Here is a 24,701-nt window from a genome sequence, read left to right on the forward strand (position 1 = left end):
GATACCATAATATTGATATTTTAAGGGATTATATGTTTTGTTCAAGTATATCTTACTTCTTACTAATCTTAACAATATTATAAATGCGAAAGTTTAGACGGATGGATGTTTGTCAGAAGGTGTCTCCAGAACGCACGCAAAGTCGCAGACGAAAGCGCAATCGTGCCCAAGGTCTCGCCATGACGCGTAAAAGGAACAGAGGGGTTTAGTGGGTATGCCGGAAGAGAATGCCACATAACTACTGCGTCCCCGGGGCGCGGAGTATACATAAAGTATTCCCCCTCTGTAAAAAAGGTGTCTCCAGAACGGCTCAAGGAATGTCGATGAAATTTGGCATAGACAAGATTGAGTTTTTTAATTCCGCGCGAACGGAGTCTCGGGCAAAAGCTGGATACAGTAGAATCTGGTTAAGCGAGAAATATATCACTGTCCCTTTCACTCTCGCTAATAATAAGTAAGAATTATAATAACAAGAGCGTCGGTGGCTCAGTGGCCAAGCACTTGACTTGCAATCTGCAGGTCCTGGGTTCGAATCCCGCCATGTACCAATGTGTTTTTCGATTTGTGATTTACATATGTACATTTATCCGACGTTCTTACGGTGAAGGAAAACATCCTGATGCAACCTGCACATATCTGAGAAGAAATTCAAAGATATGTGTGAAGTCAACCAACCCGCACTTGGCCAGCGTGGTTGACTATGGCCTAATCACCCTTAACTTAGGGTAGGCTCCGAGCCCCTCGGTGGGGACGTATAGTGAGCTGATGATGATGATAATAACAATTGAACTATTGTTTAAACAAGCCAACACTTGATTCATTGTAACGGAAAAGTTAAACGGAATTCTTACCTTCTTGTATAGTGACATCCAAATTTAATGGCTCGCAGCATCTCACGAGACCTTTTAGTTGACTTAAAGGGATGCTTTATACACTCTTTCCTCTAAACATTGTCAGAAAAAAATTGAAAAATCGTAATAGTCGCCTACATTCAACTTTCGTCTGTATTTAAAGGGGTTAGAGTCAAATGAAATCTAGACATTTGGCATCTAACACACAAGGCGTCATAAAGTTTGAATATTATAATACTTAAGTACCAAAATACGTCTCAAGCCCAAACATTCGCCACTTCAAAAGATTTCTCAGTAAGTGCGATAAGAATTGAACTGTGAAAGCTTAAAGTTTTTGACACAGGGACGTACTCAGTTCAACTAATCCTAATTAATCTTGATTATTTTGTCAGGGGTTGGTCCCATCTTACTAATATTACAAATGTGAAAGTTTGGATGGTTGGATGTTTGTTTGAAGGTATCTTTAGACTGCATGGGTCTCGCTGTAATTTGACTTAGATGTAGAATTGTCTGAAAGAACACATAGGCTACTAATTAAGTTTTTTTTTAATTCTGCGCGGACGCAGCGGGCAACAGCTATATCTTACAAATTCCACAGCTCCGTGATATCCGTATGTGATGTTATGAAGACTATCTCATTATAAGCCTTAAGATATTATTTGCAAAAAAAACTATTAAGTTTTTATGTGCTTTAAACGTCCATATAACTTAAATTAGTAGTTTTTCTACGTAAATAATTACAGTCTGGTTTAACTTTAAAACGGTATCATCCTATTTGGTATTAAAAATATTGATTTAACTCGTAACAACTCAATTATGAGAACATTGAGTTGATTACCTCCCTGTCATAGGTACTCTAGAGTTATATTGTTTATGGTTGGTTCTTAACTTACATTTATTGTGACGACATTCGTGTGTAGTTCAGTTTCCTGTGACGCTTTAATATAGAACGTGTTATAAAGTTAAAAAAACAATATATTATATTTAATCGGGTGTTAGAAGAAAACATTCGGTTAGTAGTGATAAATTATTTTATTTACTCATTTAACAAAAGCAAATTAAAAACGTATTTAAATGAAAGGCAATAAAAAACAACACCAAAACTTTAAATAAACAAAACTAGTAAAATTTATCTGTTGAATCTAGTAATGCAATCCTTACAAATAACTAATATACACTAAAAGTAATCCTTATAATATGGTACCTCCAACAGTGGTAGAGCCCGCTTTAACATCTTCGCACGAATCGGCCCGGCTCGCCCGGTGAAATACCACGACCACACAGAAGACAGACGTCAAGTGGAAGCAATTCCGCGAGCAGTCTGATGAGTGTGCGTCCCGGAGGCCTAATTTAGTCCTCTTTCCCTTCCCACCCTTTTCTTTATAAGGCAAGGATGAGAAGTGAAAATGGACTTTCCGGATGAGAGGATGCATGGAAAGGGAAAATATTTTCTTTCTGTGCATCCTCTCCTCCGTCGATTAAAGGTAGGCAACGCATATGTAATTGCGTATGTCTATGGGCAACGGCCACTTCGCTATTTCAGCGATTTCAGGTGGCCGCTCGCTCGTTTGCCACCTTATGATATAAAAATAGTAAAAATAACGGTACATTGCCTAATTTGTTTTTGTTATTATTTCAGATTTTTATTTGACCACAAGTTACTAGTTAATTAAATAATTTATGTATTTATTATATTTATGACTACCAATTAACATAGAGCTTATCGCTTGAGGAAAAATATGAACTGAGTTATGTATTACCGATACTTATAGTCGCATGGAATTATTTTCAAATACTAATTAAACGAAACTTAAATGAAATATCTAAATAACAAAAAGTAACAAAACATTAAATTCAATTTAAAAAATAGACTAAAAACCTTTGGACAGAAAGGAATATCTTTTAGAAAGTTTTACCACAAAACAACGGTAACAGTTTTTGTTGAAAAAATACAGACAAATGTATTTTTATATATATATAATAAATTATATTATAATTAATTCCTTACAGTGTTAACAACGAAATTGTGAAATCAGAACGATGCACACCTCAATGAAATGTTGCTTTTGTGTACCTATCAAATTTGGTGTCGTCGCTTTTGGGATTGGCAGTCTTGTAAGTTGTTTGTTAAATATTAACGTTTTAACTATTACTAAATTACGTTTTTTCGAACGCAAACATAACAATTAAATCGTTAAAAATTAACAATGACAGTTAATAGTAATGTACAAAAAGGTTTTACAAAATAAGTTTTGTCAGAGATAGGATTTGGAATCCTTTTTTTGTTTATTTGTCCAACTAAATCTAATTCAAGTTACTCCTTTAGTAACTTTTATACGAATATAACCGTTGTTTTTTAAGACCAAAATTACTGTATGAAACATATCGTCATCTATGTCTTATATTTGATAAAACAGAGATAAAAATATGGTTTTTACGGGGATTTTGGTCTCGAAAACATTCGATAAATGCGATAGTCAGTTTTTTTTCCAGATAATATTCTCAGTGTTGGTAATAACATCAAGTATTATACTCGGGATAGAAGAAGGGAATGAAATGACCATAGCTTCAATGAAGTTTAAAGTTTTTTCAATAAATGCAATACTAGTATCTGTTCTAATTGTCTCAATGATTGCTGCATTATTTAGTATTCTTCTAATCATCGGAATATTTAAGGTAAAATTATCTTACAGAACAATTTATCATCAGCTCACTATACGTCCCCACCGAGGGGCTCGGAGCCTACCCTTTGTTAAGGGTGACTAAGGCCATAGTCAAAACCACGCTGGCCAAGTGCGGGTTCACTTCACACATATCTATGTATTTCTTCTCAGATATATGCAGGTTGCATCACAATGTTTTCTTTTACCGTAAGAACGTCGGATAAATGTACATATGTAAATCGAAAATCACACCAAATAACACATTGGTACATGGGTGGATTCGAACCTAGGACCTGCAGATTGCAAGTCAAATGCTTAAACCTCTGAGCCACTAACGCGCTTTCAGAACAATTAAAGTTGTAATAATAATATGGTACGCATTAGAAACACGACCATATAACACACGTGAAGTGGAAAAAAAACCATCTGATGTGTCCTAGATCTAATTTCAGTCCTTTTACAAACCTTCTCTGAGTAGTCTCCGGTAATTAAAAGAAGACAAACATGTATTAATTTAAGTAACATGAAATATATTGTCAATTTCAGTATTATCCTGGTTTGGTGCTGACTTATTTCGCCTTTGGTGTTTTAATTACTATGTTGATGATGCTCGCATCTTTGTTATTCTTGATAAATAACTATTGGTACATATCGTTGACATCTTTCCTTATAACTGGTGAGTTGTTCTTACAATATTTTTTTTTATATTATAAGGTGTCAAACGAGCTAGCGGCCACTTGAAATCGCTGAAATAGCGAATTGACCGTTGCCCATAGACATACGTAATTGCATATGCGTTGCCTACCTTTAATCGACGGAGAAGAGGATGCACAGAAAGAAAATATTTTCCCTTCCCATGCATCCTCTCATCCGGAAAGTCCACTTCCACTTCCCATCCTTTCCTTATTAAGAAAGAAAAGGGTGGAAAGGGAAAGAGGACTAAGTAAGGCCTCCGGGACGCACATTCATCAGACGAAACGCGGTATTGCTTCCACTTGACACCTGTCTTCTGTGTGGTCGTGGTATTTCACCGGGCGAGCCGGGACAATTCGTGCAAAGATGTTAAAGCGGGCTCTACCACTGTTGCTCTCTTACAATATTTATTCCTAAAAAAGTACTAAAGCTTTTATTTAATATAGCAAATGGCAGTATCCTAAGATTCTATCGAAAGTGACGCTTTGTAATAGGTTAGGACATGTTAGAAGTCAATTTAAACTAGATTGACGTCTCATTAAAGTGTCAAGAGTAGTAAAAACTGACGATATGCAAAGGTTTCGGATTTAAGGCGGCTGGTTTGCTGCGATGCTTTTCTTGCGCACGTTGATTTACTACATATGTAGGTAATGTCCGCCTTACGTATCTACGTTGCTAAAAATTGACACGGCTAGCGAAATTGCGAGCAACTATAAAGTTTGGATAGCATTATATTTGGCTAAACTTTCTATGTAGTTTTAGATATTATTAGTTGGAATCATTAGAGAAAATGGCGCGCTTTTCTTTACCGAGTCAAGTGTCAGATTGATTAGTGAGGAGAGTAAATGTTGACATTTTAATAAGGCTAGTGTTGCGCCGATACACCGGTACAGTGTCGGATTTTCTTCCTAATAGTAGTGTAATAAAAAGTTGTTTAGAATTTTTTTACTAAAGATTTTTTGTTTTATTTTTTCAGCTTTCTACTTTTACTGGTTGACTGTAGTGTACTCTGTGTACGGTCTCATACAAAAAGGAGATTTCAGTTTCGATTTGGAAGACAAAATGGACGACGCACTTCTGATTGTAGAGTAGTTATTTTTACTCTTTGTTTAATGACAGTTTCAGAACATCACCTTTAACCTATTGTCAGTTTGTTAAAGTTTATTAACTTTGCCTTGTTACTTTTTTATCAACAATGTTGATTGTTTTTAATTATTATAATATACTAGCTGTCCCCACGACTCCGTCCACGCGGGAAATAGATAGTAGCCGATTCTTAAACCTACAGAATATGCTTATAAAATTTCATAAAAATCGGTCGTCTTTTCCGAGGAGTATGGTAACTAACATTGTGACACGAAAATTTTATATATAAGATTTTAACGGCAACTTCTATCCCAAATAGATTAAAGTTAACTCGTTTAGTTTATTTTCCGATCAGAATTTTACGATAACAAAATAGTTTTCAAATATACTTGAAGATTAAATTTTAATAAACTATGTCAACTCTTATTCAAATAACTTAAAATAATGTATTTTAATTTTATTAAAACATTTATTTAATACATATTTAACATATTTAACAACTTTTTAACAAAACTTATACGTTTTTTTTACATTGCAAAAAGGAAACATTACGTAATAAATAAAATAACTTACGATTTAAATATTATGACATAAATTTGTGAGGACGGATACAAAAAATGTATACATTTCGCTATTTTAATGTAACATTTAAAGTAATATTATTAAATAATATCCTTGGTAATTTTTCCCATCACAGTTATGATACGGCGTCTGTCAAATAACCTCAAAAATTTTTGTTCGGGCCCGCCATTACGGAAATTACGTAAAAAGCGCCGCCTTGTGGACAGACAAAAATTTTTTTTTTCATCATAAGCATCGCAAATACTTCCTATTCACGAAATATATATTTTTTGCATTAACATACAGACATTCCAACTCTATTAATTGTATATAAACATATTATAATATTAACGATGACATCTTTTAGAAGCAATTTTTAAAGTTAAAAATGTTTTAAACTTCTTCCCTGCTATTCAACTGCTTATAGAAACTGTGGCTTAATAGAATCGCGTAGACGTTCAAACCTGAAATAAAAAAAAATACTGTTAAATAAGTATTGTATAGCATTTAAGTTTTTTTAGTAGTACTCCAATATGATGCTAATTATGTTTAAAAGATTGTCACTCAATTGTGTTTGAATTTAAGTTGAAATGTAGTAGTCTTTAAAAATACTTTGTTTTAATTTTAAGATAGCTTTAAACAATTGTAGGTTATTTTATTTTATATTAGAAAGCTTCGGTGGCTCAGTGGTCAAGCACTTGACTTGCAATCTGCAGGTCCTGGGTTCGAATCCCGCCATGTACCAATGTGTTTTTCGATTTCCGATTTACATATGTACATTTATCCGACGTTCTTACGGTGAAGGAAAAGATCGTGATGCAACGTGCACATATCTGAGAAGTAATTCAAAGATATGTGTGAAGTCAACCAACCCGCACTTGTACAGCGTGGTTGACTATGGCCTAATCACCCTTAACTTAGGGTAAGCTCCGAGCCCCTCGGTGGGGACGTATAGTGAACTGATGATGATGATATTAGACATATAGACATTAAGTTAGTTATAATTAAACCTTTTATATTTTATACTAAAGCTATTTTATTTTAATAAACCTTAAATATAGGTAAAAACTAAAATTTTACGCTACAATTTTCGCCGAGTTGATTTCTTTCAAGTTACTGGCTATCTCCTTTTTCTTTTCGACCCGTCCCTCAATTTTTCATTCCATCCTTTCTAATTTCAAAACCTCGGAACGTAAAAATGACAAAGCCCTCACTCTAATCAAACGAAACTCGGAATTACTTGACGCGTGTCATTTGTATGGTCATGGTATTGCAAAGTTCGTGCCAACAATTGAAAGACGAAGGAAGAAAAAACGCTTATTACCAGAAAGATACAAGAGAAAAAATACACCTCAAATTTATAACATTTTTTTTTAATTTTATGACCTGGTAGCATAGACCTTTAGGTCATCGAAAAAAAATTAATGAAAGTGGCAATAGAGCCAGCGTTGTATGTAGAGACGTCAAAGTATAATAAGTATAGTCTAGTTACTTTAGTAATAGTACCACAGATAACAAAATACTTACAAATATAGAAGACCTCAAGACAGATGGTGCCGACGTCATAATGCGGTGCGTTCAGGAAAAACGTAAATATAGACAAGAAGAAGAACACCGACCACATGAAGAAATAACTGCGTACTATCTTCGCACTTTCCTAATATAACAAAGAATTATACACTTTATTTTAATTAGAAATAGAATTCAAATTAGTAAATTTATTTCATAAATACTAATCAATAGGTTTTGCGAAAAAGTATTTGTAACTTCACTGACATTTGTATAAGATTTGTACAGCGCCCCTATCGGCCATAAAGTACACCAAAAATGCCATACTAATTCTGACAAATATTATCCATGATGTTTACGAAAATTTATATCGCAAATATTCGTAATAGAACCTCTATCATCAAATTAACTTAGGGTTCGAAACGATAATGCTTTAGACTGGTTAAAATGATTAAAAGAGCAAATTGCTTATTAAAAAAATTGGCATTTAGTTCTAAAATTTTAAAAATGTCTATTTAGCATTCAAAACTGTTATATACTTATTTAAATATATGACTTTAATTACAATTTGCTTACCACAACAACTCCATAAACGAATAACACATCGAAGCAGAACTTCGCTAAAAACATGAGCACAAGTATAATAGACATCACGTATAGTCCTGTCATGGCCGCCTCCGCCTCCAAATCTTTCTCCTCAAACGCCTGCTCTTGTATTGGCGCGATGCTCGCAGCTACTACTATCATCATTATTGTTATTATAAACGAAAATACCTGGAAATTATAATAATAAAGTTACAATAGTTATAAATACTTTTAATCCTATCTCTATTTTTAGTTCCAATTGTCACCACCAACAAAAACCAATACCATAAGCGACATAATGGTGGAAAGATAGAGGGTAAAAGGTCACGGGGTCGATCACCTACTCGCTGGTCCGATCAAGTGCAGCCTATATTGGGACTTAATATCACGACTGCCCTGAGACAAGCCGAAGACAGGACGGCGTGGCGGCAGCTGTTCGACACGGCCGTTGAAGCGTACCAGGACAAGCACGACCTTCAGTAATGAAGAATACGAAGAAGAAGAATAGCCTATCCATGTATAGAGGTATTAAAGTATTTTAATTACTTGTAAATTAGCCGTTTAGTTTTTTCCTGCAAGATTTTTTGCCACTAAAGGACTTAAAAAACAATTTAGAAGCTATTTTACTAAAGGTCTAGAGTTCTGCAGTGGCGCTTGTCAACTAAATAAGGAAATTGCGATCTAAAAGAAAACAAAAATATTTGTAGAGAGAACTAATATAAGGCCAACAATTAGACTGTTGACATTATTTAGTTACCTGAGATACAAAAATCACACTTAAATGTATAAAAATTATTCAAAAAAATTATTTACCGCGTTCAAACATCCCATGATAATGTTCCCGGACTTCAAATCGAAAACAAAACAGCACGTATCCAACTGCGGCAGACCCATGGCTCGCTATAAATTGTGTTTAATTAATACTCATATAAATTTATAACTAACATAGTCATATCATGTTACTCAAACGCAATAACTCGTTGCATTGAGACACTTGTTAAAGGAGTTTTTACATTTTAGCAGCCATTAAATCTAAGAAAAAAGAAGAAATTTAAAACTTATGAATTTAGTAACGTCAAATCAGTTTTCTATGTCTTTCTGTTATTCATGTTCTACAATATTAACACATTTTTCTGCAAACAAGGGTTTTTTTTTTATTTAAATCCCTGTACAACACTTGCTAATATTATAAATGCGAATGTTTAGATGGATAGATGTTTGAAGGTCTCCGAAACGGCTGAACATATCTCACTGAAATTTGGCTTGTAGAACATAGTCTGAAAAAACACACAGGCTACTTATTCATTTTTTTTTTAATTCCGCACGGATTGAATTGCGGGCTACAGTTAACATAAAAAGACAAACATCCTTTGCTGTTCAAAAAAAGAAATTTTACTGACAGGATATTTTTAGGCGACGCATATGTCTATGGGCAAAGGTCGCTTCGCTATTTAAGCGATTTCAAGAGGTCGTTCGCTCTTTTATCCTTTTATAATATAAAAAAGGAATCGAATATGTATTCCGTTGATTGTATAGGAAGTTTCCTTGAACTGAAAGTTGACCTGATTTTGAATATTGAGGTGTATTTTGTTTTAAATTATTTCATAAACTATTATGGGGATAAATATATCTAGTTTGTTAAATAAAGGAAAAATGGTGTGAGAATAGGACCATTTTTCCCGGTATATTTTCAACATAAAACCTTTTTTGTAAATTAATTTATAGTGTTTTATACTAATGAATGTTAATAGAAGCAATTTTTAATTTTACCAGAATCAACTTAATTTCTTCTTAAATAAAAAGCTTCAAAACAGAGTTACTATAATAGCCTTATAACTTTATAACAAGCCCTTTCGGAGATACCTTCTAACAAACATCCATCCATCCATCTAAACATTCGCATTTATAATATTAGTAAGAAGTAAGATTTACTTACATATTTAGTTGCTTCTAAATATATTTTCTTATAAAAATTCCTGTTAATTTCCAGTGGCACAGGTCTGCAGGGGAGTTGCGTCGAGACTGAGCCGAGATGTTGGCCCCCGTGTCTCGGGAAATCGCCAAAGATTATGTAGTGTAAATGGGAAATTCACCATTATACTCGTACTAGGCACATTATCGTCTGTAAAGTCGGATTCTTACATAGTTATGAGCTTTTAAACAATGTTTGAGAGTTTTAAAAGGCAACGCAAACTATTTTTGAGAGTTTAAGTTACAATAATATACGTACATGGTTGACAAATTTTCTATTTTTTAAACGAATTCAAAAAGGAGGAGGTTCTCAATTCATCTGTATGTTTATTTTTTTTATATTGTATTTGAAATCATGTTGTATTTCGTTATTTATTTACTTATATAACTTCAAATTGTTCTCCTTACTTTTCCACCTTCTGAACTGTATATAATCTGTGGCAGACACGGCGTCGGGTAGTCTGTAATTTCAATCAATGCCTTAACGAAAACATGTCTCGGTCAATGTTCCAGACTTAACATGTTAATATAAAACCTTATTCTACTATATAACATTATGTACTTGTAACTTTAGATAATAGAAAATTATTTGAAGGCGCCTCATTTAAATAACTTCGTTTTGGTTACGAATTATTACTTTAGTATTCAAGGGACTTATTCCAGTTTCGATCGTTTAAAATTGAATTTTATTCACTTTTTTTAATATTAAAATAAAGTCACGTTTTCAACAAATACCTATTAAATTTATATTTAAAATATTGATAGAATAAATTAATTATTTATTATATAACTAGAGGCTGTGTCCGTTATGTAAAGATAATTCTATTGGGTAAACGTTAGGGAAAAATTTGATCGTAAACTAACCAAATCTATGTATATAAAAATCAATTGCTGTTCGTTAGTCTTGCTAAAACTCGAGAACGGCTGAACAGATTTATCTTATCTTGGTCTTGAAATGTTCATTGAGGTCTATGGAACGTTAAAAAGTTGAGGAAAATTCGAATAATTGCCAGGAAAATCCTAAACAGCACTTTTCTTTTTCCCATAAAAACGTTTTCTAAATAAAATGTAGAGTCAATTTGAACTTTATTCACTTATGATTTTTTTTTAATTCCGCGCAGACAGAGTCACGGGAGACAGCTAGTTAGTTATAAAAGTTAACTACGTGATTGTAGATTAAAGACGAATTTGTAGTTTTAGTTAAATGGAGATAAAATAAAGAAATTTTTTGACGCGAAATTTCCGTGTTGTTAAGGGCCATTTACCTACACCTCTGGGTTCTGTGTTCATTTTGTTATTAATTGTATATTTTATCATTACAAGAAACATTATTAATTATCACGGTTATTATTTTGAAAGTGTAATAAAAGATTATATTAATATCAAATTTTATTATAATACTTAAGTACGTATAATATTTAAAGTAAATATAAAAGGAAACATGGAGAACTGATCGCCAAACCTTCGTTAGTCGGATAGGCACCTCAAGAAGAAGAAGAAAAGGAAACTTTACAGTTTACTTTATGGTACAGTCTCCAGATACAGTTATCAAATTAAAGTAATCTAAACTTATAAACTAAGAACTAATCGTATTCAATGTTAATTAATTAAAAAGTTAAATAAAAATAGACTAAAAGTTGGTAACTTTTGGTGTTAAAAGAATAATTAATAATATACAAAAATCGGTCGCTCATTTGTCGAAATTATTAACAATTCATAATAAGTCTTATTTATGATTAAAAATAGCTTTATGTTCTTCTTAAAATGATATAAAATAGAAATTTTTTAATATCATAAGTTGGCAAACGAGTGAGCGCCCACTTGAAATAGCTAAAATAGCAAAGCGACCGTCGCCCATAGACATACGAAATTACATATGCGTTGCCTACCTTTAATCGACGGAGGAGAGGATGCACAGAAAGAAAATATTTTCCCTTTCCATGCATCCCTTCATACGGAAAATCCACTTTCATTCCCATCCTTTCCTTATAAGAGATAGGGTGAGAAGGGAAAGAGGACTAAAATTATGCCTCCGGGACGCAACTCAACAGATGAAACGCGGAATTGCTTCCACTTCACGCCTGTATTCTGTGTGGTCGTGTTATTTCACCGGGCGAGCCGGGACAATTCGTGCGAAGATGTTAAAGCGGGCTCTACCACTGTTAGTTAAAGCGGGCTCTACCACTGTTAAAATAATATAAAACATTTTTTATACACTATGGTCTTTTTACAAGATCACTTAGTTTTATTGATACTGATGTAACTAAAGATCGATTAGTTTTACTATTAACTAAATTCATAAAAATAACAAAAAACGCAATCACTTGAAAGGAATTAATCACACAGAAAACATAGATTATATTAACATTTTTATAATAATAAAAAGATAAAATATCCGTTAGGAAAACTTGCAAACTACTTATACAGATTAAAATAAACGCAATAATAGCGAATTTTATTACATCTTTAACATTCCTTGTCGTGTTCACTTTTGTAACCGCAACATAAAATATTTTCAAGAAAAATAACGAATTAACAATTATTATAATTAATTTAATGTGAGCATAAATTTCATAATATAAACTGAAATGACCTTTTTTAATTAAAAATGGACATAATACACCAACTGGTATTGATATAATCCAAATTAAAATAAAACGTATCAACATATTTGGTTTTTCTACACCGAAAACATTCACCACTTTATCGTACAAATTCTTTGAAAACACAAACATCCACATAAGTAAAACAAAATCTGTCTGCATGTATACCGTATATATAATATTAACCATTATATAATTCCGAAATTCCATATATATAATATAATATTCACATATTGTATTCAATAATCTTGCAATAGCCAATTGGAAGAGAACTTTCTCGTCGAATTTTCTACACTTCGGTATACATATAAATAAACAAATCATAAGAAACACACCAATAATTGATGCACATATCCCGGTCAACCAAAGTATACTATACAATTTAACGGAGTGATCAGAAACCGTTGAATTGTAAGTGGAATTCATTATAACAATACCACTTTAACTGAAGCAATCGAAAATCGAAATGAACAAATTCCAATGTTTACTATCAAATCTAAGCTAGTATTATAAATAATGTACCGTTTAATTCAATATCCATTGATCGCTGACAATAAGCTTGATATATCATAGTCTTTGTTTACGAGACGATGTATATTAAATTATGAAATGATATTGTTTAGTACAACACCATATTTACGGTTTATTTATCAGTAAAAGCTCGTGTTACACCCATCTGGCATAAGTTCGCTTATGTTTCCAATTTGTGTCTGAAACAGACGATATCGCTTTGATTGGTTTGTTTTTTTTTTTATTTTAGATTAATTCATCACCAGCTATACGTCTCCAACGAATGGCTCGGAGAATGCCCTAAGTTAGGGGTGATTAGGACATAGTCAACCACGCTGGCCAAGTAAGGGTTGACTTCACAAATATCTTTGAATTTCTTCTCAGATATATGCAGGTTGCATCACAATGTTTTCCTTCACCGTAAGAACGTCGGATAAATGTACATATTTAAATCGAAAAACACATTGGTACATGGCGGGATTCGAACCCAGGACCCGCAGATTACAAGTCATGTGCTTAACCCCTGAGCCACCGACGCTCCCAGATTAACAGCAGCAATTAATACAACAGTATCAAGATGGAATTATATTTTTTATAATATATAAAATGGCCAACTATCTTATGACATAATGGTGACATTTTTTTTTAACAGACTCGTATACAAAATTACGTTAGTAATATTAGTTCTAAAACCAGTATTTTCAATCTCCAAGTTTCCTCCTATTCACTTTATAAGCTCTTATCTGATGCATGAATTTGAAATCAATGAGAATTTTCCGCAAATTTCTTGTTTCGATACAACTTACAAGCGCCTGTAGATTTTCCAGTAGCAAACTTTCAATTACGAATTATTGCAATTTTATAGTTCACTTCATTATTCTACCGATATAAGGCAGTTTACTTGTTTATTACTTTTTGCTAAATAATTATTCTCAAACAATAGCAAAAAATGTTTTTATGTTCGTTTCTGAAATAAGAGTTATTAGATCATTTACGGAAGATAATAATTGTGCCATAATCAAATTGTGAAACTCAAATTTTCTTTAAAAATTATGAATGCAAATCCAAAAAAACTTTAATCTTTATTTACTTGTATTAATATTATTGCTAATAAACAGGTTATACAAGATGCTAAAAGTAGATTATTTAAAAATATCGTCAGTATCTGTAGAAGTGGCATTGTGAATACATGGACCATTTTGTTTAAACTTTTACTTTGGTAAACTGACATTTATATGTTGGTACAAGCTACAAAAAAAACAAAAGGTGAGTATCTAGTAAATATTAATTTAAGAAAAAATAAAATCATGTAAAGAAAGTTTGTCTGAAAGAGTATTTTAACTGATATGGAAGAAAATTTTGAGGTTATTAAAATTCACTTTTTTTATAAATAAGGTTTTGACGAACTTATTAATTATTTTAATCAAATATTAGTAGGTAAGTCAAATAAATTAGCTGCTAATAATGCGCTGACATCCGCAATGGCAAATGCATTTCCTATCTGTAATCGACGGAAAAGGGGACGCGCAGAAAAATATCTCTGCTAAAAATAGCCCACTCCTCCGTTAAATAAATCTTCCCATCTTTTCTTTATAAGAAAAGGATGGAAAGGGAAAGATGACTAGAAAAAGGCCTCCAACACAAACTCATCAGCCAATATTACTTCTAAATATAGCTAAATGACAATAAAATAATAGAAAAGAACAAACATAGATTATAAATATCACGATGTTTTAAATATATTAAAAACAGCATTGTTTTATTAAAACTGCATCGAAAATAAATCTAAAGTGATATCACAGTAATTTACTAATTAACATAAATGTATACGTATTAATTCAAATAATAAATCGTATTTCTTATTAAAATCTTTGTTTATATTAAAACGTTTATATAATCAATATCGGGGATCTTGATATTATTATTTAAATTTAATTTTAAGTATTAACAGATGTTGTTAATCTTACTAATATAATAAAGTTTGGATGTATGTTTGTAATACTTCAAACCAGGCTAAAAGGATATTTATGGAATTTGACACAGTGTAGAACTTAGTCTGGTAGAACATAGGTTACTAACCATGTTTTCTTTTAGGTGTATACGGAAGAAGTTGCAAGCAAAAGCTTGTATACTAACATTTCTTGTTATCAACAAAACTCTAGGCTTGTGCTGGTATAGACGAAAGTATTTGAACCACTGGATCGAATGTACCCTTAGCCATTAGGTTTCAAGCACTTCTAATTGCTTTATTTAACATCTTCGTGCAGAAAGATTAGGAATTAAGAACTAGAATAATAATAACAAAGCAATTTTTACATAAAATGCATTACTTTCTTTGCAAAAAACCAAATATCTTAGGAGTTGTATATTAAAACAATTTAATCCGTATATCCGATAATTATAGCCTTCATTTGGCCGTGACTTTTAATATTTTTAATATTAAACTTTGTTAAGATAATAATAAATTTAAACCGGTCTAAAATCATATCATGTATTAAAGATTTTTACAAGACCTTTCACTAATGTTAACTTACGATGCAAATCAAAATTTAGATGTCTCGTTCGCACAATAATATATTAAAATTAATATGCAAAACTCCTTAGTAATGCATCATAACTAGCGGAGAGCGTCCAATCCGGTAATAATAACGAAGTAACGGCCCGAGCCGAGGTTCCTGAGGGAGCCCTCGAGCTTAGTTACTCTTAAACGAGGTTTAGGCTAAGTGCCATCTGCGCTAGGCCACCTCAAGCCCGGTGAAGCTGTAAATGCCTCCTCAAGGCAAACAGTGGCAATCAGTCACAAAAAAAAAAAATTGCGGAGAGCGTCGGTAGCTTAAGGGTTATGCACTTGATTTATAATCTGCAGATCCTGGGTGCAAATCATGTACCAATGTGTTTTTCCGAAGTTCTTACGGTGTAGGAAAACATCGTGATGCAACCTGCACATATCTGAGAGGAAATTCAAAGATATGTGTAAAGTCAACCTGTACTGGGTCAATGTTGACTATGACCTAGTCAACCCTGACTTAGGTTAGGCTCCGAGTCCCTTAGTGGGGATGTATAGTAAGCTGATAATGATGATGTTCAACTGTTTTAAACCCATACAGACGGATAAATGTTAATTGCATATATGAAGTCAAAACATTGTAACCTCCTTTAATCTGGAGTTCTTCGTCTAAGTATTGGTTAGAAGTTGGTTTTTTTGTTTTTAAAGTATAACAAATATTGTTTACTTTTTTCAGAATGCCGAACACAATATTTATAGTGGAGAAATGTTGCTTCTGCGTCAAATTAAGAGTTGGCTGTTTGATCATCGCATACTTTCAATTGGTAACGATATTTAATTTTTGACGTTTATTTGTGATCTATAGTTTGCCCTTATAATTATGACAGATTCACTTAATGTCTTCCCTAGGTCTAATTTAGTGGAGTTAATCGAGTTTATCTGATTTTAATTACGTAGTATGTTTATACGTCGGTGGCTCAGGGGTTAAGCACTTGACTTGCAATCTGCAGGTCCTGGGTTCGAACCCCGCCATGTACCAATGTGTTTTTCGATTTCCAATTTATATATGTACATTTATCCGACGTTCTTACGGTAAAGGAAAACATCGCGATGCACATATCTGAGAAGAAATTCAAGGATATATGTGAAGTCAACCAACCCGCATTGGGCCAGCGTGGTTGACTATGGCCTAGTCACCTGTGACTTTGGGTAGGCTCCGAGCCCTCAGTGGGGACGTATAGTGAGCTGATGATGAGTATGTTTATTTGTGTGCGTGTGTGCGCCTGAGTGCGTTGGTGTGTAAATGAATGAAATATTGAATTGTTTTATTATAATTATTAATATTAACAAAACATATTATATTACAGTTAATCGAAGTTGTTACATTAGGATTATCCCTGTATGGAATAGTGGAGGGCTCTATAATGCTTACATCGACAATTAAGGCGATCACTGACATGGGTTTCATAATGATGACATTAAGTGGACTCTTCCTTGTCGCTATAGCACTCATGCTGGTGTTTACCATCGTCTTAATTATTGGTCTGCATAAGGTAACGTTAATTTGTTTTATAACTGACCAAAATCGTTTAAAACATATTATTATCTCTGTTTTGTCAAAGATAATGACAGGGATGACGATATGTTATATACTGAGATTAACCTTTTGTTTTAAATTGAAATTTTGGTCTCATAAACTCACAATTAATGCTGCATACAGAGTCTCTATAAATGGAGATGTGATTGCTTTTAACAGCTTTTGTTTTGTTCCGATTAAAACGCGTTGTTGTGTGACAGTTAACTTTATCAATATTATTAGTTCCAATCCACACCACCGCTACAAAACACTACCATCAGCGCCAAAATGGCGAAAATCAAATAGGCACAGAATACGACGACTTAAAGCCAGTTCATTTTTAGAGATCAGTGATTTAGACATCCCTCATTTAGTTTTATAAAACTGAATTGTTGTGTTGAATGTTTCATTTGTCTTAATTTATCACGCATTTTCGAATGTTTTTTTGCAGAAGAAAGACGCTTACATCCGAGCATATCTTCTATGCGCTATGATTTATTTGATAGTAGCGGCTACCACAAGCTTCGTCTCCTTCCCTTTACTGCTAGTGTCAGTAATTGATGTAGCCTACAAGATCCTCAGTTTAAGTAAGTCAAGCCAAAGAAAACTGTCATACACTAGCTGTCGCCCGCGACTCCGTCCGCACGGGATTACAAAAAAATTATAAAATACTCATAGGATTTTGTATTTCTTTTCAGTACTACACGTGTACTTCATCTTTGTGATAAGGAGTTACTGGAACCGAATAATTCGATACAACCGGACATTATCTTCATGATTTATTATTAAAATATACATTTAAAAAGTTCAAACATTTCATGTGTATAAAAATTATAAATAAATATTACGAAACTAGACAGGACATAGAAAATTAAACTTTGTTTTTATTTACGTATGACAGCTGTCATTTTAAGATACCGCCATTTTGATTGTCAGAAAAAATGGCGTCAAACACTACGCATTCATGCTAAAAGATTGCTTCGCGTGCATCTTCAACCAATAGCTGCGCATCATCAGGAGAAAATAGACATTAAGTGCTGAAAAAATATAAATTATAAACATACGAGTTGGCACGTCAGGAACAAGAGGACTCTTCTGGCTGAATTATTTTTTAATTCAATTTTAAACTTGAGCTTATTTTTTATCACAAATAAAAAAAATTATCATCAAAATACATTCAAGTTCTTCCAACTGTGGAATTATAATAGCAATATTCATTAAATTATGTTTTGCTATTTTTTACTGTCAGACTTGTTTTCATCACTTTATCATCATCATCAGCTCACTACATGTCCCCGCTGAGGGGCTCGGAGCCTACCATAAGTTAAGGGTGACTTTATAGTTTGGCTTATAAAATAAAATTACCTTTTGTTATGGATAATTTATGACACAAATACTTACTTAAATTTATAGGCGGTCCTACACCGTCTATTTCAAATTCATTTAAACAAATCCACGCTAAAAGATATAACAAGGCATAGAATACCAAGAAAATAAATGTCGATATCAAATAGTCTTTTACAATTCTTGTCATTCCCTGTGAAAAAAAAAATATCTTACGAATATTATCAATGCGAATGTTAGGATGTATGGATGTTTGTTTGAAGGTATTTGGTATAAGGTGTTAAGGTGAAATTTGACATAAATGTAGAACATAGTCTCGAACCACCTAGGCTGATTTTTTTTTAATTCCGCGCGCACTAATGGGCAACAGCTAGTGCCTCAAAAAATTAAAAATAAATTATATTTCAACTCTTATCATTGCATTTTAAACCTATTAACTAAGATCGAAGACAGAATGTTTTTCGCGCGTATGTAAGATTCCGTCGAGAGAAGGGTCATACATACATTCTCCTAAGTATCGTTCTACTAGAATCAATTGAGTTTTTTTAAATAAAAATCGTGTTACCTTATGTAATCCAACCAATAATGAAGCTGTTAAAATCAAATATAGTGTATGTAAGAAAAGATGTAGTGCCTTTGAGTACGCAAATGTAAATGACGACTCTTCGTACAAAGCCTTACTGCATGTCTTGAAGAAATAAAAGTCTTCGAATAAAGCTCGCAACGTATAAAACATTAGTAATATTTGTTGGACCTACAATTAAACAGTTTAGCTTATTTTGGTAGGACAAATAGAATATATTCTCGTGTACTGCTTACTAAAAATCTTACTAATATTATAAATGCGAATGGATGTTTGTTAGAAGGTATCTCCAGAAAAGCTATACGGATCTCGATGAAATTTGGCATAGATGTAGAACATGGTGTGGAAGAATGCATAGACTACTAATTAAGTTTTTTTTTTAATTCCGCGCGGTTACAGTCGTGGGTGACTGCTAGTAACTAATAAGTCTGGTGCATGTTACGAATTATAGCCATTATTTTCGATTCGTATTCTTCCCCCTTTTGTCTTAAGGTCAATAAATAAGGAATATTGCCACTATCAATAATGTTAATACGATTTTATCTTTTTTTTTTCTAAAAAAATTATATATTTTTTTGTTACCGCTTGACAATACGCTATAGCTATACATCCTTTTCGTAAGTCCATGCAAAGGCAACAGTTGCGACAAACAAACATTTTGATATCTGAAACAAAATGAAATTACAACTTTGAGTGATTGAACCGAAGAGAAATTCAAAAGCATGAGGCCCAGCGCAGACCGGCCACCGACACCAACCAGTTCACACGATTTTTCATACATTTTGTAGAATAGAATGCAGAGAAAGTCCAAATCTTTATCCTGAAAATTAGCTATGGGGCGCGCCATAATGTGCAATGTCACAATTTCTAGCAATTTAATTGTATATTAACTGCAAACATTCTAATACAGCTGGAATTTCCAATTAAAATTGCGTAATATTGTGCATGTAAACATAAATACTCGGTAATGGAAATTCCAACGAGGATGCTATGGAAAGAGGATTATTCCCTATTATCTCATTTACTCGTATGAAAATTGTTAATGTGAAAAAGAGACGGAAACAAACAACAAAATGAATGGACAAAACGGCAACAGGTGGGCAAAGAGCTTGCAAGGTTTAGCGATTTTTTAAGCAAAAAGCTGCTATGGCCAATATTAGTTTAAAGTAACAGGTTTATGAATCTTCATTCAACAACATTCGTATAGTGACGTATTTATTTTGTTATATATTATTATACCATCTTTGTATTTAGTTCAAGATTTATATTTAATAATAAATCCAAAAACGAATTGTTTTTAAAAAAAATAACTTTAATAACGCGTTAATAGCATATGTTATAAACGTAGCGTTATAACGAGTGTAGTCACTATTTCTCGTTTTGTTTATATGATTATAACCTTAGCCTTAGTCACTTGCGCAACGCACATGAACCCATTGGCATTGGTATTACGTATCGAAAGTTTTGTGTTATGTGCCGTGCAAAATAAAATTAGTGCTTTTTTATTATAAGGTATAAATTTTCATTGGAGTTCGCGTAAACTTAACAAGGTAAATAACGTCTTTGAACTTTCACATGGACAATCGCGAACAAAATAAATATACGTTATATTTCTGTCTATATTTTTGATATGTTATTTACAAATGTACAAAGACAAATAAGTATCTAATTCTTTAACTGCTTGACTTATATTTTTAAGTAATGAAATTGAATGTAAGTTTTTGTTTAATGTATTGTTAAACATTATTACTGTGTCGTGGCAATGATGGTTTCAACGTTTACTTTTTATACATAAATAAGATTCTAACTGCGTATTTTTTGCTGTAAAATATTATGAGATATGGTAAAGGATGATTTTTTATTTTATAAACATTTTATCATATTTTATCTCGACTATACTTAGTAACTTATATTTTTATGCAATATCAATTATGAAAAATAAATAACGGCTACTTTTTAATAACCTTATTCTGTTAATAATGTTTACTTTTAACATAATGTGGTTGCAACTAATTCTTACAGGCTCTTAAAACGATTACTTCCAGAATTATAGTTTCAATTACATTCATACTTTATTACGCACCTTTGTCATGGATCACCTGTGTTCAGTTGAACAGTTTTTGTGTGTTCCAATATTTAAACACACGTTTATATTTCGTTTATATGTAAACTTAAACTAAAATATTTTTCAAAACAGTACAGTGTAACATCGTTACATCAAAATTGTCATTTAAATGTCAACAAAAATGATTATAAATAAATAAATTGACGAAACGAATAGATTCTTCTTTCCAAACAGTAAAATATTAGTATACCCACTCATCTTTATAAATGGATAGGTCTAATAGAAATTATATCTTTCCCATCGCTCCGATATAAACGTCTTTGTTTATGTTACTGACAGTTCTTCTAATTCTATCTTTATTATTTGTTCGAACTTTCACCAGCCCTATAAACACCGTTAGCGCTAAAATGACGAAAATCAAAAAGGCACAACATACCACGTCTCATAGCCTGTCCATTTATAGAGATTAGTGAGTATACCATAAATATTCCCAAAGAAAGTTTCCTTCAAAGTTTCGCCTTAGTTTTACTAAAAACATATGAAAACATATTATTTTTAATCTATCTTATAGACGGAGTTGAAAAAGGAATGAATGAAAGGATAAGGTAGAAAAAATATGTTAGAAAGAGATGAACGGATATTAGAATGGGATAACAAAAACTGGTCTTTATTTGCTAAGGTTTTCCTTATTCGCATACTTTGTTATGAATATAAAGAATAAGTTTATATCATCACTAAGGTATTTAGGTTCTGTATATTTGATAATAATAATTTTTCGGACTTTTGCGCGATTTCTGTAAAATTAAAAAAAAACGTCCAGATTTGTACGTTGTCACTTTTATTGAATAACCAGTATCGCCCGCGAATCCGCCCGCGGTGAATTAAAAAATATGAGTAGCCTATGTGTTCTTTCAGACTATGTTCTACGTCTGTGTCAAATTTCATCGAGATCCGTTGCTCCTTTCTGGAGATACCTTCAAACAAACATCCTTCCATCGATCTAAACATTCGCATTTAAAATATTAGGAAGTAGGATATACAGCGTGTCCCTAAAATTCAACGAATAAACAGTAATGGTTTATAGCCAGATCGGTAAATACACGGGGAAAAATATTAAAAAAAGATTTTTTTAGCATTTTTCCCCGTTTAGTTATCGATCTGGAACATGGTGATGATGATATCGAGGAAAAAATATTCCGTTGCACAATTGAAAAAAGCTAAGCAAGTTTAGAAAAAAGTTGCGTTTAGGCAATAGAGTACTTATAATATTTTTGTCACTTTCAGATTTAGTATGACAGTGCAGAAACCAGAGAAATGCTGTTTCTTTATAAATTGGAAAGTAACATGCTATATCTTCGCTTATTTATTACTGGTATGATTTTTTTTAATTCTACGTTATTTCCCATAATTTAATGTTAAGTGGTGATGTGTGTTTTGAAAAATAATAGCTTATATTGCCTAAGCCAACGATAGGGGATAAAGAGAACCCAATATTGATACATCACAGAAGAAAACCTGAATATTACTATATTACATGTTCTTTTGATGCAGTCTTCTATCGGAAATTGAATATCTGTAGCAATTTGAGCTTTAAACACTCAAACGCATTTATAAGAGTAGGGGGCAAACGAGCTACTGGAACACCGAAATATTCATCGACGCCCATGACAATCTGCAAGACCAGAGGAACCGCAGATGCGTTGCCGGTCTTTGTCATACCTTTACCATTTGCTTATATTTATAACTTCTTATCCACTGTATAAATTCTATGTTATCTAGGCACTCCAGACCCGTACGGTTGAGTACTGTGTCACAACCGTACAGTACTACTTCGCTCGAGTTATTCAAGTTGATGTCTCCCCTGACAGTGAATATTTAGCAGAAGTGATCTTATTCATCCTGTTCGCCGGTGCTTTTGTGATCGCCGTCGCTGTAGCTGTTGTAGCATATACTATTGTCTTGCTAGTCGGATTGTACACGGTAATTCTGAATATTTTTCTTATACGAGAGATCAAAAAATCGAGCAGGTAACCTAAGGCATTGGAGATTACTGATATCCATATATCTTAAAGTCCATCTTCTTTACAATAAAAATTGGAAGAGAGATGAAGAATTGGCTCTCGATACCACTCAAGAGACAAGTAAATACTTTGATAACATGCCTGTCTTCTGTGTAGTCATTGTGAACTTGTGTTGCTAACTAAAGCACATAGGTGCTCTTTTACTTGCTCGTGGTATGATTTCCTATGTGGCCTATGTAATAGAATTTTATGGTGGATAAATCTTCAACAATTAATGACACAGCTTTAATGTAGTCGTAGATTGTATGCTGTTACGAAGAAAAATATATGTTCTATTATATATTTTTTCTTTTCAGGAAAATTGGAAATTCTTAAGAAATTATTTGATATTCAGTGTAATGATGCTCGTGTTGTTTATAATCGTATCCATTATGGCTGAACTTATTATGGAAAAAGAAAGGTCAGAATCCGTTGGAAACAGTATAGCTATTGGTAAGTGAATTAAACTTAAAATTAATGGATAACTGGGTTGGATAGGTAAAGAAAACGTTAGATCAATCTCCATGTGATGTTAAATTAACCATAAACCACTAATTTCCAGCACATCGTTTCTTTGTCTAAACAAAAGGTAGAATATTTTAAGGGCATGTATGTCCGTTTGTAGCCTCCTGTATCTTGAAAATTTCAAAACCCAATCTATATTCTTCATTCTGTTAGGAAGAAAATCTGACACTGTGTCGGTGTACTGCACAACACTAGCCTTACTAGAATGTCGCCGTTTATGTCCCCTCACTAATCATTCTGACATTTGACTTTGTAATGAAATCGCGCCATTCGCGACAAAGGATTCTAACTAATAATGTCTAAGTAAGTTCTTTTAAAATATAATGTTTCATTTCAGCGTTCAACGCATACTTTTTGTATGTCATCAGATCGTTTTGGTTAACACTTGATCCTTATCCGAAGACAAATACAGAGAGTGTCTAAAAGATATGAATCGAAACGCTCAAGAAAGAATTTAAAAAAATGTAAGAGAGTTTAAAATACTCACATCAAACGGACAAGATTTGCAAGTGAAAATGACGAAACGTCATTATTTAATGTACTCTTAAAGTTATGGAAGGAATTTGCGTCCATGCAGTAAAACACTATTTTTAGATAGTTTAACAACTGGAATAGACAATAGAATTTAGTTATCTATATTAGAGAAAGGAATAAAAAGAGTACTTAGCGTCCCAATAATTAGGTCACCTTAGGGCAGGAATAAATTACTATAAGTCAAGAAAAAAGGTACTCTGCTGGTGAAATTTTGACCTCCGACACTAAAGATTATCAACATCACATGTCCTGCGCCATCTCTTGCCATTTGTATGTTGTAACTAGCTGTCGCCCGCGATTCCGTCCGCGTAGAATTCAAATAAACTTCAAATAGACTATGTTCTACATCTATGTGAAATTTTAGCGAAATGCATGCAGCCGTTCTGGGGATACCTTCAAACAATCATCCATCCATCCAAACATTTGCATTTATAATATTAGTAAGACTTAAGATTTAAAAATATAGATTTATGTTA

General features: G+C 32.7%; 4 protein-coding genes and 1 long non-coding RNA gene across 7 annotated transcripts; 3 read left to right on the forward strand and 2 right to left on the reverse strand.

Annotated features, from left to right (window-relative positions):
* The first annotated feature begins 1,788 nt into the window (after positions 1 to 1,788).
* LOC106113708 (uncharacterized) lies at positions 1,789 to 5,382 on the forward strand. Of its 2 annotated transcripts, none has more exons than XM_013306568.1 (5): positions 1,789 to 1,863; positions 2,862 to 2,966; positions 3,345 to 3,527; positions 4,061 to 4,190; positions 5,184 to 5,382. In XM_013306568.1, exons 2-5 carry the CDS (start codon positions 2,892 to 2,894, stop codon positions 5,297 to 5,299), a joined length of 504 nt encoding a protein of 167 aa, XP_013162022.1. In that variant the 5' UTR covers positions 1,789 to 1,863; positions 2,862 to 2,891; the 3' UTR covers positions 5,300 to 5,382. The 2 variants fall into 2 exon arrangements, with proteins under 2 accessions (XP_013162022.1, XP_013162023.1); XM_013306569.1 differs by lacking the exon at positions 1,789 to 1,863 and adding an exon at positions 2,689 to 2,779.
* An 808-nt stretch (positions 5,383 to 6,190) lies between these two features.
* Positions 6,191 to 9,956, reverse strand: LOC106113695 (uncharacterized). Its single transcript, XM_013306554.1, has 5 exons — positions 9,885 to 9,956; positions 8,762 to 8,848; positions 7,940 to 8,137; positions 7,382 to 7,511; positions 6,191 to 6,318 (listed from the first exon to the last, which is right to left on the reverse strand). Exons 2-5 carry the CDS (start codon positions 8,840 to 8,842, stop codon positions 6,248 to 6,250), a joined length of 480 nt encoding a protein of 159 aa, XP_013162008.1. The 5' UTR covers positions 8,843 to 8,848; positions 9,885 to 9,956; the 3' UTR covers positions 6,191 to 6,247.
* A 4,273-nt stretch (positions 9,957 to 14,229) lies between these two features.
* Positions 14,230 to 17,985, forward strand: LOC106113898 (uncharacterized). Its single transcript, NM_001312222.1, is given in 6 exon segments — positions 14,230 to 14,290; positions 14,293 to 14,298; positions 16,275 to 16,362; positions 16,906 to 17,091; positions 17,566 to 17,701; positions 17,813 to 17,985. Coding segments are annotated over 6 exon segments (519 nt in total). The 5' UTR covers positions 14,230 to 14,267; the 3' UTR covers positions 17,893 to 17,985.
* Positions 17,954 to 21,436, reverse strand: LOC106113899 (uncharacterized). Its single transcript, XR_001227684.1, has 5 exons — positions 21,125 to 21,436; positions 19,624 to 19,706; positions 19,024 to 19,212; positions 18,516 to 18,651; positions 17,954 to 18,151 (listed from the first exon to the last, which is right to left on the reverse strand). It is a non-coding gene; the product is annotated as an uncharacterized LOC106113899 (long non-coding RNA).
* Positions 20,430 to 24,565, forward strand: LOC106113897 (uncharacterized). Of its 2 annotated transcripts, none has more exons than XM_013306953.1 (5): positions 20,430 to 20,591; positions 22,391 to 22,478; positions 22,886 to 23,086; positions 23,484 to 23,619; positions 24,029 to 24,565. In XM_013306953.1, exons 2-5 carry the CDS (start codon positions 22,398 to 22,400, stop codon positions 24,112 to 24,114), a joined length of 504 nt encoding a protein of 167 aa, XP_013162407.1. In that variant the 5' UTR covers positions 20,430 to 20,591; positions 22,391 to 22,397; the 3' UTR covers positions 24,115 to 24,565. The 2 variants fall into 2 exon arrangements, with proteins under 2 accessions (XP_013162407.1, XP_013162408.1); XM_013306954.1 differs by lacking the exon at positions 20,430 to 20,591 and adding an exon at positions 21,489 to 21,571.
* The last annotated feature ends 136 nt before the right edge of the window (positions 24,566 to 24,701 follow it).

This window comes from Papilio xuthus, unplaced genomic scaffold, assembly GCF_000836235.2.
Source record: "Papilio xuthus unplaced genomic scaffold, Pxut_1.1 DF828177.1, whole genome shotgun sequence".
Classification (NCBI taxonomy): domain Eukaryota; kingdom Metazoa; phylum Arthropoda; class Insecta; order Lepidoptera; family Papilionidae; genus Papilio; species Papilio xuthus.